At 45.6% G+C, this 22,142-nt stretch overlaps 1 protein-coding gene across 3 annotated transcripts in view; it reads right to left on the bottom strand.

The window, feature by feature from the left end:
• ARHGAP24 (Rho GTPase activating protein 24) overlaps positions 1-22,142 on the bottom strand; it is a 165,026-nt gene that overhangs the window by 104,962 nt on the left and 37,922 nt on the right. For all 3 annotated transcript variants that reach the window (XM_082759857.1, XM_082759858.1, XM_082759859.1), the window contains exon 3: positions 11,217-11,304. In XM_082759857.1, coding sequence (XP_082615983.1) covers positions 11,217-11,304 — 88 coding nt within the window. The remainder of the gene's footprint in view (positions 1-11,216; positions 11,305-22,142) is intronic.

Here is a 22,142-nt window from a genome sequence, read left to right as displayed (position 1 = left end):
TCTCTGACCGCCCGTGCTGCTTTCCTCTCATTCAGAATTGCTGCTGAGTGCTACTACCATGCCTGGGGCATGGCTTCCTGTACTCCCACTTCATTTTTAATTAAAGTAGAATTATAAAAGGCACACTTGGATGCCTGCTTTTGTTTGCGAGGTAGCACAAACATAAAAAAGAGATGTTTGCAGCTCAGCCGTCATAGGGAACACACTGCATTGGTCGGTAATCCCTTTCTCATATCACAGTGTAGATGGACATCTGGGTTCTTTATTACTCAAGCTGCACTCACTCTGTATAATACTTCACAGTTACAAAACACAAGAAAATTATGCATATGTTTGTCCTGGTTTCAGTTAGGACAGAGTTTCCGGAATTTCCTTTCCAGGAAAGCAAAAGTAAACCTACCTGAGGTGTGCCAAAATATCTACCTATTATCCTCCCCTTCCCTGCTGTGGCAAGCTCAGCAGTGGAAGAGGAGGAAACAGGGAGGAGAGCCTCGCATTAACCAATGCTTGCAGCTAACCAGCACCTGCAGTGCATCTGGCAGAACGTATCACTCAGAGAAATGGATGTCCAACAAAGAGAGTAGGAAAACATTTTGGAACAGCTAAAAATGGCCTTGGTTTCAAATATCCGTCACTGCCAAAGCCATGACCTCTCTGGAGCCATCATCCAAAACAGAACAGATGGAAGCTAAGTGTGCTTTTATCCATCACGGGCCCATAATAAATCGCAGGCTGCTCATCCTGCCGGGGTTCTCCTTCACCATTTTGCAAGCTTTCCTCTCCAGCGCTGCAAAAAGTCATTTATACTGTGGTGGTTCTTCTGCTGTTTATCACAGCTTGACTCGACTTTCCATTGATAAGGAAATGAGAAGGGTGCAGCCCAAATTATTTCATTTCCTCCAGGGCAAACGCTTGTTTCACATGTCTTTTTGGTAGCCCAGCATTTCTTTCCATTATTCATTCTCCTCAGCTCCAACCACTCTGGTCTCCCAGACCTTGAGTTTTGGGTTTAGCTTGCCTGCAGCATGAAGTACTGTCCCCATCCCCCCCCTCATGCATCATTTTGTTCACGATGCTGAGCGAAGCTCTACGTGGCTTCAGCACTGTGCCCAAGCTTTTTGCTGAGAACCATGCTCCTCTCTTCTGCCCCCAGGAAGCAAAGTGACATTAGAGATGGCAGCGACCTGCAGCACAAAGCGCAAGGCCCAGGGCTGCAGTGCTCCGTCCTGGAGGAAGCCATCCCCAGTTCAGCTCATCATGTCCAGGTCCAGCAAGGTCTCCACGGAGCCAGCTCTTCCTCATCAGGCTGCACAAACCTCCCATTCTTACCCTTGAACATTTCTAGAAGTGCTACTGGTGTCACTGCCCTTGACAGGCCCACTACTCCACCACGGTCTGGGAGCCTGGGGACAGCCCCCAGGCACGTAGGACGCACTCACTCCCAGCCAAGCACAAAACTTCTGAGCAACACCCCGCCGTGCCCGAGGCTCCCCGTCCCTCTTCCGCAGTGCCCACGCTGCTGCCATGTTGTGGCCACGGTGTCCCTTCCCGGGGGCAGCACCCACGGGCTCGGCGCCAGCTCCTCTTGCCGAGGTCGAGGACAATGACACGCTCTGTGCTCCAACCGAGCCGTGCCAAGCGGTAGCAGATGGCGTCTTCCCCACAGGCCCCGCCGCAGTTGGCACACGGCAAAGATCAGCCTTCCCCGGGTGCTTCCCTTCTCCCTGCTGACACACGAGGCCGTCACATTTTCCCTAATTGCCCCTGAAAGGAGCCCTTTACAGAGCGGGTCTTCTTGGGATGCTGCCTTGAGAGCAGTCCTCACCTCCTCCCGCTGCAAAGCCTGCTCAGTCTGAAGCAGAAGTCCACTTAACACCATCCAGTGCTGCTCCTCGACACTATTCCTGCGCTGATCATCACATCAGGCTTCATTAAGACCTGACAGTTGACCTTGGGCTTACCATTTGAAGCTCTCTCTTCACAGGCACGCATCAATCACATGCTCCTCCTCAGAATTTCTGCCAGAAAACAAAAGCTAACCACTCACTTCATATCGTGGTGATCTGAAATACAGCACAGAAGAAGATCTGGGCAGCAGCTCAAGCTGGGTCTGCAGAGGACAGACAACACAGCATCCTGTGTGGAGCTGCTCCTGTCCCAGAGAAAGGTTCCCCTCTGCTGTCAGAAAGAATGTGTCAGGCTAGCATGGCTTTCACCACCCTGCACAGCAAATCAACACCAAGTACCAGTACATGAATAAACTCAAACCGGCAGCTGCGAGGTGGAAGTTCTGCTCTTCAGCCTTAGATCTGACAGCTGGACTCAATAAACTAAGACTAGCAAGGGCCTTGCACTCACCGCAGGCTTCAAATTTTGTTCCACTTCTCTAACACACAGCTAAAAGGCAAGAAAGAACTGTCTTATTTAAATAGCAATCAGGGTTTCCCAAGCACCAGCAGTGGGACAGAGGGAAGACAAAAACAGCCTGCAGAAGGACTGGATGAAGACCAGACCTCCGAGGCTCTTACAGCCACAGGACGGGGAATGAGATCAGGCAGAAACGTCCAAGCACAGGAGAAAACAAGAAGCAAACTTGCTTTAAGATCAGGAAACTTCAGGAAAACAAGCCCATTTCTGCTCAGATAAGCTAGGTGCTAGGCATTACCATTTGGAGGATACAGACCCTACCATTTTGCCTCTTCTGCCTCCGATTTTTCCTAGCACCACCTTTCCTTTCCACTTCACACCATTTTTTGGAAACGTAAGTCTCAAGCTGTATCTTCTGCATACTGCTGACGTGAAACAAGGTAAAGGTGGAAGCCCTGCACAGAGTGTTCAACACAGATGCGTCTATCACTTCACTGGACTTTTTGCTGCCACCACTAGAGGGACATGAATGAACCATAAAAAAATTAATAAATTAGTTATGGAGACACAAGTAATGGTGTTTCTTTTGAGACATAAGGTTTGCCTTGACACACCTGGAAAGCCCAGAAGTATCACAACACATAGTTTTGTGCTGGCAAGTACAAAGGTGTATCCATGGCACATAGTTAATGACCACAACACAGAGATTTCTGAATCTCTGCTGTACCTTCACAACACATTCAAACCACAGAGCTGGGGCCTACTTTACCTTCAGCCCCACAAAGTGCTACCAAGAGCCATTTCTGGTCAAGCTCAAGTGCCAGCTACAGCGCTGAGGTGCTGAAATTCATCACCATTGAACCTTTTAAAATTGAGTAGAAATAAGAAGTGTCCTCGGGCACAACTTCTGTGATATGAGCTACCCCTTCCCCCCTACGAGCAAATCCCATACCCAGGTATACTGATGGTGGAAGACACGTACCACAAACCTGACTGGTAAGTTTGTTCTACGCTACATGGCTTTTGAAGGTGTCCCAGACTCTTCTAAGTAGCAGACAACATCCAGAGTGATACCAGTGGGTCACACAGAGAAAGAAGCGTGTCAAAATTATCAGCACGGCTAACCTCACCTGTGAAACAAGCACATCAGGTCACTTGCATCAGGTGTTGAGCAGGGCTAAGTATAAGCAGTCTGCTTCTGAAGTAGAAGCAGCAACTGAACATTGATTTTTTTTAACTTCAATTTCATATCCCACGTTTCACTCGAGGCATAGCGATGCGAACAATCTGCACATGTGCAGAGCAGCCATGCAGTACTCTGCCACCTGAAATTAATGCCATTGAGAACAGATGATTGAAAATAAAGTGGCATTGCTTTGCAGGAAGGTCAATGAAAGCTGCATGTGTTCGGGAGTTTCCACAAGCACTTCATCCACCACCTGCTCTCAAAGAGACCTTGGCAAGGCACTGGTGTTCAGAAAGCAGGCAGTAGTACTGCTAGTGTTGTAAATACACACACTTTCAGCCTCTACTCTGTACTCATTCACAAAGATGAAATAAAGGGATCGTGATAGCAGGCGTCATTTACTCAGATTTCTGATGGCTCATGTTTCAGAGGCTTCAGTCACACAGCCAAGCCATATGAGTGCAGGTAACGTGCCTGTTCTGCACATACTGCATGCTTCAGAGAAGACATTTAGACAAGGGTTCAAAATACCTCTTGAATCTAGATTTAGTTCCTATGGTTTTAAAAGCAGGTGAACTAAACCACCCTGATTTCTACTAGCTTATTTTTAAGGCTGACCACAAAATCTATGGATTAATTTTTCTGTATTTCAGTAGAGATTGGTAATTAAATCATATATTTCAGACTCTTCTGTGTTAGCTATGAGTGCTGGAGTTTTACCAGAAAAAGGGATTACATCTTCCAAATGCAAGAAGGTGGAACATCATGCAAGGATCTTCCATATGAAAGAGAGGGAGTGAAACTACTCACATGATGCAGCAAATATGTATCACAGTCCTTGCCTTTCGTCTCCTCCTAACTTCCCAGAACAAACGACACAAAAACTTTACTTTTACCATTAGTTCAGATTTACATTTCTAGAACATCATTAATGTGCAAGGATGTTACTTCTTGCAGGTGTCACCTCAAAGCCACGTGGACACACGGGTACAACGAAGTAGGGACTTGGTACAATGTCACCAAGCCAGTCACTGCTGAACCTGGGACAAAAATCAGGTATTTTCAGCTCAGTGCCTTCCCCCAGTGTTCCTCAGTAGTCATGACAACAAATGTAGGGGAAAAAAATAGCTAAAAAAGTTTATTTTATGCATTGACCTGTAGGGAACTGAGCTTGAAATTAGCAGGTTTTATGACAGCAGTGCAGAAGCTTGATGGCATGACCTGCACCTCATTTCACAGAGCTACAGGAATTGGGAGGGTTTGAGTTTTATTTCTCAGAAAGCTCAAGTATCTGAGCATCGCAATGACTGCTGCTCAGGACAGAGAAGAGCACTTTCCCCCGGTGCCAACACCATCAGCCTGTAGGCAGCTCCCTTTCTGTGGCTCACTGACTCCACACATTTCCAAGGGTCACTTAAAAAAGCAGGTGGGGTTTAGTACAGCTTCCTTTGCAGGCCGAGAGCAAGACAGAGCATGCCACCCCGTCGGCACACAGCAAGGTGGCTCCCTGCAGAGCACATTTCTGGGATTCTGAGAAAGCACTGCACTAATAAGGCCAGCACCTCATTCAGGAGACCTCCACGGGGAAGAAAACAGTGCTCACGGCTGCGCTAGCGCAGTACACTGCTATAGAGATTCCTCTGGGCAGTGAAGCTGGTGCCCGTTTGATTAAACAGCCTGGCTGCTCCCTCCAGAAGATATCAGAGGCACAATTAGTTCAGCCGGCAGTATCAGCAATGCCCTTGAGGTCCTGTGCTGCTGACAACTAATGAAGAGGCACTGCTGGCTGTCAGAGCGTGCAGGGGGAGGCATTCATCTTCGTGGCAGCGCCAATTAAATCCACCAGGGTCATACCAGGAGGAGACAGGAATTCAGCGCAGGGAGCAAGCCAAAGCCGACTGGTTTTATACACAGCCTTTGGGTTTTATGTGCTACAGAGAAGGGAATCAATTGTTGGTTAGCCATGCTTACGGTGAATGCAACACAGCATCTGCATGAGAGCATCTCAGTGCTAGTGGGTGTGCGTGCTATGGAAAGGCTTTTTTCATTTTTCCCCCTTCTCAGTGGGGTGGGAAACTGCTCTGTACACCAACACTTTTCTCCTGAGGCCCAAAGAAGGGAATTTGCTCAGTGCACTGCATTTCTAACACTCTGTTAATCCTCCAGAAAAGCTACTTGCAGTATGCAGGGACGTATCCTCACCTCAGACACGGCATTTACTCCTGAGAGAGAACATTATGCAGAGAGCTCTCACCCCTTATTTCTCTCAAGTTTAAGTCCTTATGGAAAGCAAACAGCTCATCTTCCAATCATGGGGGTTCAAAACTTTCTAAAGTGTTTCCATCCCTTAGATTTGAGATTGAATTTTGTCAGTCATGTTGCAACGTGTCACCTAACCATCTGGCCTGTCCAGTGCCTCTGCATCAAGACAACCCTCGGAAGTCCTGCAGAAATCCTGCTGTGCCATGACCTCTAGGACCACGAAGCACTGACAGCAGAAGAGAATGGCACTGAAACAGAGTCTGCAGAACGTATTTATGGGATACAACAAGTCAAAGCAAGTGTCTTAAAAACAGCAGCACATCTTAAAAACAGCAGCAGTAGGTTTGGAAGCAGCACTTAGCATCTGAAGATCAGCATTGTTCTTGCACACATTACAGAATGAAACTGTATGGTGCTTCCAAAACACTGAGAGACCATGCATTGTAGCTCAACCAATTAAGACAATCCAGTTAATTAATAATCAGTGTTAAGATATATGGAAGAGAAAAAAAAAATCACTTGTATGACCAAAAAAAGCATTCGTATTTAAATCCTGTTTTGACTTTTTTTTTCCTGCTAGAGGTACACAAGTGAACTTGGGAAATCCAGATACTCCAGACCCCGATGGGCCCCTGATGGAAACCTCTACCCATCTCCAGGTGGCACAAATTCCCTCATTCTGCAGCCTTCCCGTTTCAGATGCTCAAGAACCCACAATGAAATTCTCAGAGGGTTTCTGTGCCAAGCACTGTGTATCAACAGGGAACTGGAGGGTTTTTAATAACTTAAAACGCATTGGCAGACGTTTATCTTCCGAAACCTCGCGACATGCTGGCAGAGGCTCAAGGGCCTGTTTGGCAGCAGTGGAATCAGAGTGACATGTACAGACAGAAACCAGCTCCCTCCAGATCCCTGCCATCAGTGCACAGACCTACGGCATCTCAGCTGAATTAAAAATAAAATGGCTCTGCCACAAGAGTGGAATAGCCCTGTCCTTTGGAACTGGGAACAAATATCATTAGTTTTGAGGAAGGAAAGCCTGCTGTAGCAGTAGAAGCAAAATAATTTATATCCCATCCTTTTATGTAAAGGACCCTAAAAAAAAAAAAAAAAAAAACTCAAACCCACTTCATGCTCCCTACCAGAACAGTCAGTCTGCGGGAAACTCCATTTGCCAGATGGTATGCAATTAAAAAAGAAGATGACAGAAAGAAAGAAAAAGGCCTGTGGACACCTTTTTTTCTGACTAATAAAAAAATCATTTTAATGATTTCAAAGTTCTGAGGATTAATATTTCACTTCCTTGTAGAGATTCTCTAATAAAGCCATGGGCTCTGGCGAAGTGCTCTGTATTCCAAGACTTCACAAGTCCATTCGGCCAGCCTAGAAAACTGATGAAGTGCTGCTCACTGTTCTGGGAAAGCTGAGCGCAGGAACCTCAAGCCAGAAGAGAGCAGCAAGCAGCTCTGGCAGGCTGGGAGCAGCAGCAACTCAAGTCCTCCGAAATAATATAAAACTGCTCAGTAGGGCACTCTCCATGACAGCATCTAGGAGCACTTTCCTAGCACTGATCTGCAAAACCTACCCCTAAATTACCTGAAAATTATTCTTACGAGGGAAGCTGAGATGTAACAGCACCCAATTGTTTGATCAGCATCAGAGACACACACTGCTGGAGTGCCACAGTGAGTCCTGAGACAGGCTGGTGTGTGGCAGTCTGGAGAAACCACTTTTGTTTAACCCTCTGTCCAGATAAAGCATTCAGGAAGTAGCTTAAATATTTTAAGCATGTCCTATTTAGATTTATATCCAGTGTTTCTTTCCTCTCGAAGCAGCTGAAGCTGTGTCACTGGGGCAATCCATCTGGCCTGATTTCACTTTGCACCACAGAAGCGATGCTTTCGCTGCCCATCGTCACAGAGTAGCTGCCTCCTGAAAAGATGTTCGTGCAGAACCCACGCATGGGAACAGGAGCAGTGCAATTCTCCAGCAGCACTTCCCAGCCTCTTCCTGTCCACAGCTCTTGGGCCTGACAAACCAACCTGTGAGCATGCGGAGTGGACAGCGCTGATGTAATTCCTGCTCTCTGCAGTCCCCACCATCCACGGCTCAAGAAAGGCCTACCCCCATGTTCTGGGGGTAGGGAGACAGCCCTGGAGCTGTGCAGACACGAGATCAGCAGAACCACAGGTCCAGAGAGAAGCAGCAGCAGAGCCAATCAACTTCCCTGCCATATTACAGCTCCTGCAGAACAGCTGAGTAACCCTTGAGATCTAAGCACAAAAATGATTTTCAGCCACAAAAGAAAATTTGAGGGGCATGCAAGTTGTTGCATCTTCAGAAACATTACTATGGCAGCATATAAACTGGAAGGATTTTTCACTGAAGTTGCTTTAATACAGATGCCGATTTTCTCATTTGTTCCCCATCAAGTGACTTGGTAGCTCAGCCCTACCCAAGCAGCAAGGAGTTCAGAGACACTGGTGCTGGACTGCAATACTTCAGGTTCCACAAAGCCCCTTTCTGAAGACAACAGGGACTTCTCATTTCCATCCCACCCAGTCACTATGTAATCCCTGCTCAGCAGCCACCACCACAACTGAAATGAAACACTCCCCTGAGCGCTAGGGAGGCTGTTAATAACCCCAGCCATTAATCACCTGGCAGTCACACCGACTCCGGTGCAGAAAACGCCAGCACAGCGGAGCAGCCTGGCCCCACGCTGTACAGGAGATAGTTCCATTCCTGTAGAGTATCTTCATCAGTTCAGGGGGGAAAAAAAATAAAAATCAAGCGTTAAATAATGTCACGGCTTAAGGAATGAACAGAATGTTTTGAAAATGCAAATTCAAGCATCTGTATTTTAATTACAGCACCAACAAAACTAGAAGGCATTTGTCTCCACACATACATCTCTTTCATTCATCTTCACAGACAGCCGTACAAAGAGAATTAGTTTCATAGCACAAACCAACTCCCACATGCATTCCCAAAATGATTTGCATGTATTTCCAATAAACAAACACACACACAAGTTTTCTGGCCACCCACTGATGTGATAGACAAAAAGAGGACTTGTCACTGCTGCCTTTGGGATTATAAAGCATCATTCCAAGAAGAGAGGGAGCCTTAGTGCTATGCATTTAACACAAGGTTCAGCTAGGCTGACAAAAGAAAAATCCTTGCAAGTAGATCTCGTTTCTACGTAGCTGTTTTCTTACACAAAAGTTGAGAAATGCTAAAGAGAATGTTGGCTACAATATATTTTTCTTAGTTATATCTATGAAACCACATCCCATTGTTGCCATCTACCTCTACAACCAACGTCCCCAGGAGCACCCTGGTGACAAGCAGCTCCCTTACGAAGCACTGACAGCGCTTGCCTGTAGCAGTAAGGGTGACACAACAGCAGGAGGAAACTCACTTTGTCTCTGCTTAACATACAGCTGACAATGCTTCCATGGGCACTAGGATGCCTTCCTGATTGGTCTGTGTCTCAGTTTTATTTGGAGCTGCTGAAGACGTATATTTTTGTCGTGACCCCATGGCACAGTATCTCCCCAGGACAACTGCTCCAGTGTCACTACAGCCGCAGAGTCATTACCAGAGGGCAAGCAATAAACAATAGCACTCCTACCTTAAACACTTTCAAAACCTCATACTCGGAATGAAAAGCAAGCTAACAAACCCAGATAGGTAGGAACCCTCTTTCATCTTCACCACATTGGGCACTTAACAGTTCAGGCTGGTAGGAAATGTCCTGAGAGCTGCTGGCACTCCAAAAACCAGGGAAGAGCAGTCAATTATGGGAAAGGAAGCAACGCAGCTGATGCCTGAAGCTTAACAGTGTCCCAGCACCTCAAGAACAGGAAAAAACACAGTGTTTTCCAGAAGCTTTCTGCAGTGTAGGCAACAAACAGCCATTCCAACTCGCTGGCAAGGCCCGGCCTCCAAATGTGCTCTGCACATGCCAGGGGAATCGGTGCTGCTTGGGACAGCTTCACACACAACTTCAGCACATCAGAAGGTGCTTCAAGATGCACAGAAGGGCCTGTCTTCAAAGTATGTGGCTGCTGTAGCCATAACCCCATACTGTTTCCTACCACCCTGTTATCAGCCAGATGCACAGCTGGCATTTCTTCGGCAGTGCCTTCCAGCTGCAGCAGAAACAGAGGCTGCTTCTCCCCTAACACTGTCCTTCAGGAGGAATGGGTGCAACAGCACCAAGCTCAGTGCCTCTCAACACTTCTCAGCGGAATCAAGATTAGAGTCGACCCCAGGCTTGTAAAGTTAACAGGTTTACCTTGGTACTTTGAACAACAAGTAAGATAGAGAACACAGGGAAAAACTTAAAAATGTGATCGATTCAAGCTGGGGTGAGCATTGAGGAAACCTCAAAAGCAGATACCATGCTCGCTTTCTTCACATACTTACCCCTTACAGCACGTAGCTGTCATAGTTGGATTCCTTACTATGTACAAAACAAAAGGCACTCTGTGTTGAGCTGCGGCTGCAAATTCCACTTTGCTCTGCTCCTCCTTACCTGATGAGTGAGTGGCCTCCTTAACTTGGAAGTGTATTTCCTATTTCTTGCACTTCACAATATATCAAAATCTCCACATATTCGTCATGACAATTTTTTAAGTTCACATCCACTTGGTTTAAGAGCAAGAGCACAGAGATCGATTTCAATAAACATTATCCACAATCCATCCTTTTAAATAGCCATAATGGGAAAGTACACTGGAAGGTAACATGGGGATTAAGAGAATATATTGAATAAACACAGTGGGCTAAGCAGATGTGGAGACACTTATCAAATCACTCCAGTAATACAGGCAGGAAGGAGTACCACTCAGTTGGCAGGGCAATGTTCTTTAGACAAACCCACTCCCAGAAAAACATGAGCAAGAAAAGCCATGCTAAAAACAAGTTTAGGTTTCAAAGCAGCAATGCTCAGTGTTGTTATCCACCCCCAGGGACAGGGTAGCAATGCTAGGTGCTGCTACCAGTGCCATCAGACCACAGGCTACACTGAGAACCTGTTGCTGCCAAGTAACTGATCCCTTCATTGCCAGTAGAAGCACCATTTTGTGACACCCAATACCATCTGAAATAATTGCACAATACACTTGTACCACCTGTATTCCACCTGATGCCACCTGGCTCCAAAGCAATCATACTTTACAGTGACAAATAAAAAACACGTTGTTTTCCTATGCTGCCCAGAGGTAAGTGAAAAAAAAATACATGAATCAGAGTATTAACAAATTAACCAATTTTTTTTTCCTTAAATTGAATGATTAATCACCTTCAGCTTCTGTTCTGGCCAAACAGATGTGGCCATTCGTCACCAAGAATACAAGTGCAAACAGTTTGTACAAGGAGCAGAATGTCCTACCTGGAACAACTTCAAAAAGGAACTTCCCTGGACTTTCTTCATTGCAGGGGTGCTCAATTACTCTGTTGCCAGGCAGAAAGATGGTACCCTAAGGAAAAAAACATCAAATAGGGGATCAAAACTGCTACCTGACTTTGGATAGACAAATGCTTCCTTTTTTCTCTTTTTGGCAGCAGCATACATGAATGCGTGTCATTGCTCCTGGCCAGCTGATTTCCAAAGCAAGACTGAGGAGGGATTATCCAAAAAGCCAACATCATAGAACACCTTAATTAACAAAGGCGTTCAGTAATGGCTTTAACTTTTTTTTTTTTTCTCCACCCTTCTGTTAGGCTTTTAATACCGCACAGATTTTTGTACCACTCACGCCTCAGTGTGCTGCAGGGGACACTTATCTGAGACACAAGGGGTTGGTTTGATGCATTCGCTGCTATGACCTACACTAAGAGCAGGACTGCCAACTGGTGGAAAGAGGACAGGGACCATGAGGCAGCCTTCTCACCACAGAGAAGGCAAAACCAAATAGAAAAATTAACCCAAAGAATGTGTAACTTTAAAAAGCACTGTTAACGACACGTACTTTATGTCACATGCCATAAACCATTATGACAGGCATAATTTTGCTGCCCATTGTAATTTCCAGCTTGAAATGTTTTTAATCGAGAAAAGCTCTGCATGCATCATGGGATGAGCACAACAGAGTCTTCGCTCTGGAGCAAATTTCAGTGGCTCAGGAGCTTGTGTTGATGAATACATAAACATACTTACGATAATTACACGCCATGTTATTCAATTAAACAAAAAAAAACACAAAATTAAGGAGACCTAGCCTACAGCACTGTAACCTAGAATCAATTTATGAGACAGTAAATGAAAACTGCACTTAAATTGGCTGTGAATTCATTAGCTGTACGCACGCAGTCTCATTACAATGTGATGCTTTCTGATTCTTTGATGTACAATCCTTTCAATATTTACTTCACAGTGAGCTGTCATAGCAACAGACTTTTAAGAACCTAAGAACAAAACAGTCATAATATTTGTAACTTCAGCTCTTTTGTTCTACAGATGAAACTTACTTCCCCTACTAAAATGCAAAGCCTAAATCCCACATGGCAGCTACATTTATTTGAAGTGATCTCAGTAACACCATACACAACACTGCTGTTATTTAAAAAGAAAACATGCTCTCAATTGGTAATATATTTTAGTATTTTTAAAACTACTATTGGAAACATCGAAGCATGTAAAATACATACATATGTTTTTCTAAACACATATGTGGAAGACCGTGGGCTGTCAAAGCTACAAAGCTTCAACTAGTTAAAGCTTGGTTTTATGTTGCATGTAGATTAAAAGAATTTTCAAGAAAGTTTAAGATCTGCATATACTCAGCCTCTAACTGAAGGCCCACTTAAGGATGTGCTTGCCAAAATACTGCAGTGCAGCAGGAATGACTTAAGCCTACTTTGGCTTTGGATCACAGTACTACAGCCTCACCTGGGAGATTTTACCCCACACTCATCACCCATGTCCAAGAGGGACTCCAGTGGTCCCAGGGAACCTGATGGGACAAGGAGTTGCCATGCCCTCCAAGTTGCTGACTACAAATACCTGATCTTCTATACATCTGGAGGGATTTTACTCAAAAAGCATGTTGATACATGAGGAAATGAACTGCTTTCTTGCCCAGATGTGTTTCTGGCATTTATGCTAACCCACTTCTACAAGGCTCAACCAGTCTGCCTGCTTCCTGCCAGCTTGTCCTGCCAGCCCTTACAGAAAGCTACTTCAAGTCCACATTATCAGCAGTCACTCCTATCAGGTGTTCTCCTCACCCTTCCAACTTCTGTCAACAAGATTTATCACAGATTACTACATCCCCTTTCCTCTTGCAACCAAGTGCTGTGTTTCCTTCTGTGTGTTTTGTTTTGTGGGAAGCTTCCCAGGAGTTTTCTGCTACCTTCATGCCGTTGCAGTGGACTCGGAGGATCTTCACAAGGCTTCTTCCTCTGTTTGCCGCTGCAGCTTGGTTAACCACATTGCAGAAGTGCCTGTGTTGCTTTGGCAGCAAAAGTTTCCAACGTTTTTTTCCCTGCCCTCACAGATCAGCTCATTTGGTGTGAGCACTGAGAGACAGGCGGGCAGTCACCACCACCGAGCCCAAAAGGTTTCGACCACAAGCTCGCTCGCTGCTCGACCCAGCAAGGCACTGGGGCAGCTTCGGAGCATTTCTCCACTGCACAGGGGAAGTAGCTCTGTATAGGGTTTTCAGTCCCTTTGCCAAACACTGCGTAATGGAAAGAGGTTTTGCTCGATATGAACCGTACAGGACTTGCACTGCACAATGCACAGCATGTCTGGTTTCCTGGCGCACAGAACAACAAACAGTATGACAACAGGAACAACAGCAGTCACAACAGACCTAATTGCCGTAAGAATGAAGGAGCCAGATGTTCTGCACTGAAGTATGATGGTCTTAATGCCAGCTAAGTAAACGGACCTCTGGCTCAATGGACTGCAGGTAATGCAGCCACCAGCTTGCAGTTTTGTAGCTGGCCGTACTTGTGCAGCATGCAACGCGAGAGACAAAGAAATGCTGCTGTGCTAGAGGCATGCTGAGGAGGGGGATGTAACACACCAGGAACGCAGACAAACTGCAGAAGAAATAGAGTTGGTTGAATAAAATGGGGTCAATAGATAGTATAAGTTTTTCTGGCATAAATTCCATTGCATTTGACATTTTCTCCTCCCACTACATTAACACATTACTCCGGTTTGTTTCCGTGGAAGAATGAGAGTTGCTGTTTAGTTCCCAGAAATTCCCTACAGAGAACTATAAAGGGGACCTTTCCTTAAGAAAAGGTTAAAGTCTAAGTTTTTGCTTAATTTTCTAATCAAGAACCAAATTCACTTCCACAGAAGTTAATACCACACATAACAAGCACCAAAATATGTATCCTGACCTTACAGAGAGAGCTGTCCATTTCCCTACAACACAATTAGGGTATCTGTAAAGATCCTGTACATTTCTCTGCTGCTTTAAATACATTGCTTTATGGTTCAGCACCTCTCTGCCCAACATACAGTTCTTGCCCATAGAATAAAACAATCTTGGCTTGAGCAGCCACTAATAAAACAACTAAACTCCTTTTTGTTCCCCAAGAGAAAGCAAGGTGACACCAAATTAAGCTGTAACACCACAGAAGACTCTGCTTCCCTAAAAGCAGAGGCTCACACATTGTATGCCTCTGGATTTTTTCTCTCCAGTAAGGGAAAGCAAGAAGAATGACCATCTCCTGACTCCATCTGAAATTATTACAAGCTTTTTCTCTTCCTACATCTATTTCTCAGCACTAACCACTACCTTCCTGGTGAAAGGAAACCTTAACACACTGCCCTCCCACCCCTCCATTCTGCCTGCTATTCTAAGGGACTCTTGAATCCCCATGAAGCAGCTTTTCCATCCAAGGATGATTTTCTGTGGCACCTTGTGAAGCTTAAACACCCCTGTGTTACCCCTGCTCTCCTGGCTTCTCCCTAGGGAATGAGCATATTCACCTAAATGTCAGCAGCTTCTGTGACAAACTCTGCTCCTCCTTCTCCTCTTCTTTCCCAAGCTCATCACAGAAGGGTGTGAGGCACTGGGGTGAGAAAATTCATGAGCAACGCCAATGGGAGCACCTAATTAGATCCATGTGTGAAAGTTTTGATAAAAATAAGTTTCATTAGGTTTTGCTCAATAGGTAACGATATGACTGGGCATTAAGGAATTACTGTAGAGGACAGAGGCAATTATGGATCAATCTTACCTCTAGAATATCCTCCTTCCAAGCAGAAATTTAGCTTATTAGATATAACAATTCTCTCTTTTATATATATATATATAAATTATTATATATATATATAAAGAGAGAGAGAGACCACCAAAGAAAAGAGCCAATACAGCACAATGCTTTTTATTGCATCAGAATGCTGGGGAACATGTCTTACAGACCTTTTGCAATGAAAATTTACTGACTCGTAGTCCGGAGAATATCTGGGCCTCAACAATGCATTTGTTGCCTGAAAGGATGGTATTTGGCAGCAGACAGTTTCAAGTACAGCCTTGCGTTTATACACAGAGCTCTCTGGTGACAGCCTTGACAGAAACAGCGGCAGAGATATAATGCAGCATGTATGATTGAACGGGTGAAAAACCAAGTCAGTCATTAAATATTGAACTAAACATTTTTCAAGAGGATTCAGAGGCAGGAAGGAGAAAAAAAAAAAAAAAGAAAAAAAAAAAAAAAAACAGGGCCCTAAAACTGAACTGTCTACTCCATCTTGGTTCTTACCTTGTTTTGAAAAGGTGGGGAACCAGTAGTCACTGCATGCAGCTGCCTTACCTCCAAGGTAACGCCAATATAATGTATACTCTTTCCTTGGCTAAACACCCATGGCTGAATGAAAGAATCAGGATCGAGTCCGTGATGGAAAGAAAAACATTTCAAATTACCAGAATGCTAATGATAATCAACTGCTTTGCTGGGACTCATACCAATTATGCTTTCACACTGTGGGAGGACTAATTTAGGGGGAAAACAGTGTAAGAATCCGTAGAAATACTAACTGCAATACCTTCTCAAAAAACAATGCAGAAAAGCAATAGGTGCATCATTACAGAGGCCTTTCAGAGCAGACTGGCAAGACCTGGCACACCATAAAAGGCACCAGATAACTAATTATCAGTGACAAATACTGTCTTCTGTCCTCCAGGGTGGCAACAAAGAGCAGGGACAATCCCCTCTGAACCACAGCAGCCTCAGCCTGGACCTGTTCAGGTTCACCTGCTGCCTTCTTTCAGAAGAAACCTCATTTGGCTGTCACTTGCTTAAAGGCAACCACCTCTGTTCCCTAAGTCCCATGTGAACAGAACATGAAACAGTCGAGCTGAACTGCAGGCTCTTCAGCACCAAAGTGCTTCAGAAGCAGGTGAAAGCACATACTTATCAGCAATCCTTAACTGTTCTCATCTGGAGACAAGGGATGACCTGAGGCTGTTTGGATTGCGTTTGTCTTCTGGATTTCCATGCTGAATGTGAGCAGTGAAAGCCCGTAGGATTCCACCCCACGCAGCTCCTTCCCAAGGCAGTTGCATGCTGCCAAGCACCCTGCTAGCAGGCATGGCGTCCCCAGGCCAGTCAGTAGCAGAGGTTCCCGCTGCTGCCGGGGACCTGCCAATTGCAGACACGACTTTCTCAGCACGTGGTCAGAGAAGTGGCAGATGCTTCCACTGACTGATTCTCCTCTTTCCTCTGCAAATGTTCTTGTCTGCTTTCAGCTAGCAAGCACATTCCAGGGGAGTTGATCCTATAAAGTCACCGTCGTTCACTTTTTCATTAAAGAATGAACTGCACTTTCATGTGAAAAAATAGTAGGGCTTAACAGCAAGGGTTATACATCTCTTGCAGGTTTTTTAATGCCTTCATGGCTTGTTGTTTTAGTATCTATGTGCTGTTTATATTTTGTCTAGGTAATAAATGCTTACGAGCACAGCTTAGAAATACTACTGCACTGCAAATACCACAGAAACATTTACACATCCCACTTGACTTCTGGGCAGCTGGCGTAAGGCACTTGTCTAAGGGAGGACACTCATTAGCAGCACTGCTCATTAGCAGTGAGCCCATCTCCAGGAGCCTGGGGTCTTCTGAGCTACGTGAACAATTAACACCAACAGAAAACCCCATTTGCTAATTACAGGTTGCTTCTCCAGCTGTACAATTTGTGTATGGTATAGGTTTTTTCTGTTATTTTTATTGAATTCAAAGCATACTAGCCTGTTTCTTCCGTTCTAGGACACCTTTTCTAATTGAGAACTGGACTTCTCAGGTAGTTTCTCATCTTTATACCTGAGCCAGATCTCACATTTCTACAGCTTTGACGTGAGACCTAGTTGTTCCTTTCTCCAAGTATTTTGGTTTTGAAAAGTATCCTTAAACATTTTTAATATGCAGCTTAAATATTAAGCAGACAATTTTGGCTGATTAAAAGTAAATTTATTAACTAGAGCAAACTTCATTACTGGATGAACACAAGTGCATGAAACACTGACATGGTTCTTCAACATCGTGAATTTGCCATGGAAAGCAGACGTTTTAGACAAATATAAGGTGGTCTTCTAAACACTAGGCTCTTGGGCACAAGAGACGCTAGAGAAGTACCTATCAATTGAAACACACTTGCACAATATCAAGTGAAGCGGGAGCTGCTGCAGGGCAAGCAGCGCACCCAGGGACCACAGTAGCCCAACACAGTTGGCCATACAGGGGGTTACTGTGGCTTTAGGTATTTAAGCACCGAAACGTGGCTAATCTGCTTCCCTCCGGGAGTGTGGCAAGCTTTCTACAGCCCCGCTGGGGGACCTCGCCAAGTGCCAGACTGACTTGGGTAAAAATGGGTTTGGGGTGACTGGAGGCCAGCGTAATTAATTGCGCTGCAGCAGCTGCTCTGCTCCATGCTGTATTCATAGAAATAGCTTAGATTCCACGTTGCTATTTTAATAAGTTACCAAAATATAAATGACCATGGAAGTCTGCGAGACAGACTGCAATATCCCTCACCAACAGGGAGGACGAACCACAATTTATGTCAGCGGAGAGGCCAAGACAAAGCTCCCACAGCGGGTGAACAGAAAGCAAACAGCAGATTTTCTGGCAAACAACCAGCAGTCCTCTGGCCACCGGATGGTTCCCTGCCTCAAGCTGTTGCTGGAAAGGGTCCTTTCCACTGGCCAAGAACAAAAAACAGCTCATATCGGCCGTCTGAGCATTCTGACTGCAGCTGGAGAAAGGGATCATCACGGGAGAGCAAGGTAGCGATTAGGATGCTGTAAGGAAAGGGGAGTGGGCATCCCAAATGCAGAGGTTGCTTGTGAAAACTGCCACCTGGTTGTGTCTGATGGGAGCTAGTGGTCAGCCAGAAGACCCATGGGAAAGCTCCGCAATTCCCATCTCACATTTGAGCCCTTGGGAAAAAGCTCCTGCAAAATGTCTTGAAGGGGAAATATACAGAGAAGGTACTTAATGAGGCTTTAATATCTTACTTTAAGGGTTCAGTTTTGCAAGCCCTGCACTGCTGACTAACAGCTGTTATTGCCCAGGCCCAATCCCCACACAAATGGCAGGAGCCCATTTCTGACATCAGGCACGAGGAATCCCCAGGCTAACACCAACAGCCCTGCTGCTGAGGGACACGCACTGAGCCAGTCCTCACAGACAGGACAAGCTCACGAGGAAACACAGACACTGACTTTGCCAAATGAACACTGCAATGCGACTGCATCAGCTCTGATGTGAGCAGAGAGCAGTTGTCTTGTGTCAGTCAAAACCTCAAGAACTTGAATTATGCCCACTGTCCACCTCTCTCCCAGTCATCGTCTTCTCAACAATCCCTGTTTGTCTTTAAAAGCTCTGAGCATGCTCCAGCCAAGTTTCCCCAAGTACCACACAACTCTGTGGTCAGCTTTCTCCCTTCCTATTCCATCTCCTGTCCTCCTGGCTTTGACTTTTTACAGCACCTTCCTGCCTTACATCCCTTCTGCAACACCAGACAGCTTTGGCCTAGTCACTGCCTAACTTAACTGCACCTGAGTGTCAGATGTGGAAAGCATGCCTGGCTGAGAAATCACAGGCAGCAAAGGACAAACAAGGAACTAAGCGTCCCCTATACTGGATGGAAAAGAGTGGGGATTCACACTAGAATCCATTATCCTATGTTCTTCACAATAAACATCTCCAAAACCTGAGATGGCAACCTAAGGCCCTTACAACACACATTTAACTTGCCAATGGTAAAACAAAATAGCAAAAAAAAAAAAAAAAAAAAAAAAACCAGCATGTAAATCTTCTGCAGACTCTCAGGGGATCCAATACTTCCCTGGGCACTCGTCTTGTGTCTGCAGTGCTGCAGAAGCCTCTTCATTCTCTCCATTCTCTCTTACAACAGGCTGCCCCCAGGAGGCACGGGTGAGCCCTTCTCCTGCAGCCACAGAAGAGCCCCAAGCCCTTCTTACAGCACCCACCGCACTCGCTTTGCCAGCTTGCTGCTGTTTAATTAGAAGGGCAGAGCTGCTCCACTGAGAGGCATGTGCTAAATGCTACCTCCCAGCTCCTGAGATGAGGGAAGTCTCAGCAAAGGCTAATGACAGCATTAATTTGACTTTTTCCATTAAATACAGAACAGGTCATTAAAATCTTTAACAGGTGGCAGGTTTGGCAGCTCTACCATGTGTGGGCTCCAGACAGATTTATCTGTCCTTTTGTTTTAAAACATTTATGTGAATGCATTTGCTGAGATAAATCATTTTGTTCACAGAAGCATCCTGTTCGAGGCTGCTGTTTCAACTGTTACATCGATCACATTAAGCTGTAAAACATTAGCACAGATTTTGACAATCATCATTATCTCGTAGCTATGACTTTGCTGCTCTCTTCATTAGTTTCCTACTCCAATTCTGATCATTTTTACATTTTAACACAGTGCTGTCAAGGAAGTACAGGAAACCATGGGGGTTACTCCCCCAGTGCGGCCAGACGGATGCAGGGAGCAGAGAGGGCAGTTCCTGACGATGCTTCTGACCATGCCATGCAGGAGCCCACGAGGGACACCAACACTCCCAGCATGATTTCCAAGTTGGATGGGGTTCACCTACAATTCAGCATTTGTGGGGAAAAAAATATATAGATTTTTATTTTATGCAGATTTATGAAAAACCACTCCCATGGCGAGAGGCACTGAGAGCCTTGTTCCTGAGGTGCCAAGCCCTTGGTTCAGCCTCACTGTCTGCCTGCGCCAGCAGAGGTACTCATGAGAGGCTTGGACCCATCATTTCTGCTGCCACAACACGCTGCTGGAGCCCTGCTGAAGAGACCTGCCCCCAAACACGCTCAGCACAAGGACAAAAGAGAACCTTTCCACAGCTCTGAATGAGGAACCTCATCTCTACACCACCTCCTTTCCTTCTCCAAAGGAGAGTTTCTGTCCAGGATCGCTCCAGGCTAAGTTTTATTTGCTTCTCTCCTTTAAAGGTGAGAAGACCAACCAATGTGGTATTACTCCACTCCGTGGGATCAAGTAGCTGCCCATTTTCAAACGCACATTTTTGCTACCATTTGATGACCCCCCTCCTGAGCGTAAGATAAGGGCTCGTGTTCTCATTTATGCAAAGATTAACAAGCAGCAGGTGCTGAGAAGAATTTAGGAGAAAGAAAATTACTTCCAAACGCAAACTGCTTAATCATCCAGGAAAAGCAATGCAGGCAGCAAAGCCTCCAAATGCTCCTGCTTGCTATTCGACGCACAGCCCTCCCGACTGAGCTTCAGTGCACGCTGACACACAGCTGCTCCTAACATACAGACGAGGCTGAACACATCTCTGGCCAAGAGGCCTTTTAAATACGAGTGCCAGTCAAACAACTGACAGCCACTATCAGCCTGGTGGGATTCTTCTCTCTATTATTAAACCGAGACAGCTACAAGATCCACGCAAAGGGTGGGACACCGCCAGGATTTTTGGGCTTCTGCTGCTCATTATTATTAGCATCACGCTAGTGGCAGAGGAGTTTTGGTCTGTCCAGATCTCCGCTGTCCTGTGCAACATCTTTACAACAAAGATACATGGCAAAGGAAGATGGTTGGTATCAGAGCAAGCCAAAGCAGTCGTGTTTCAGCATTTTGATTTTTACCATTAACCACCCACTTCTCAAAGCCAGGAAAAGCCCACTGCCAGCCAAGGTCGCAGGGTCAGGACCTGTTCACTTTCCAGCCATAGCTCCAGGCTCCAGCAAGGCAAAGCCTGAAAAAAAAAAAGCCTACAGCGCCTGCTCCAAGCGCTGCCCTCGCAGACTGGGCCCCAGCAGGCGGCCTGTCCTGTGGTGCTGGTGGTCTGAACCAGAGAGGGCAGGAGAGCAACTCCAGAAAGCCCCCGTCTGTCACGGGAGTGCTTTCCGACTGCCAGCTGGGGAGCAAAGAGCATTTCAAGAGTGTGGTTTGGGGTCATTCAGCTTTCTCCTGCTCCACGAGCCACCTCACTGGGCTTGGCGGAGGACTCGGAAAGCTGCTTTCCTTAGCAACTCGTCATGTTGTACGTGCTGCTCCTTCAGCTGCAAATACAGCCTTTATCCCAGGGGTAATGGACTTAGAGCAGGCTATTCTTAAGCACTAATAGGCTAAAAGAACCCAATTATTTTCATTTAAAGACTAACAAGGCTCTCCTGTGAGCTATTCATTTTGTTACTTGAGGAGCCAGGCGTCACTTGTACCAGATCCAAGTAAATAAAAGGAACGGAGACAAAAGTCACCAGGACGGCCCTTTGAATGGACACAGACCTCCTACAGCGTTGAAATTCCCTTGAAATAGGAAAAGAGAAAGATCATTAAAAAGCTCATCACAGTAGATGGAGCAGCGTGCAAGGGTCAGGCTGTAGACAGAAGCAATTATCACTGAACTGCTTACCGTCCCTAGTAGTTGGGGAACTTCAAGGCAACGTTTTCACCATTTAGAATGAGTTTGGCATTGGGAATACTCCAGCACTGCTTCCCTCAGGCTACTCGCCACTGACCTGACGTCGGTATTAGCCTAATGCACAAAAGGGATTAGGCGAGATTACAGGGAACAGGTCCCCTGTTAGCAACTTGCCATCTTCACTTTACAACGAGGGAAGAGTCCCTGTGAAGGCTGCCTGCCTCGCCTTCCTCACTGGCTGCCACAAGCCTCTAATTACACCGTAAAAAAACATGCATAGGTAAGGGGGCTGCTAGTGACCACAGGGCCAAAAAATATTTCTGGTATTAGAAAGCACGGTAGAAGACTGCCTATGTTTTGTATGGCAAAGAAATGTTGATTTTGTCAACATCTCAGTGCTTTCTGTATTCAGTTCTTGT

Source organism: Aythya marila, assembly GCF_965140915.1.
Source record: "Aythya marila genome assembly, chromosome: 4".
NCBI lineage: Eukaryota > Metazoa > Chordata > Aves > Anseriformes > Anatidae > Aythya > Aythya marila.
This window is presented reverse-complemented; position numbering and strand designations above follow the sequence as displayed.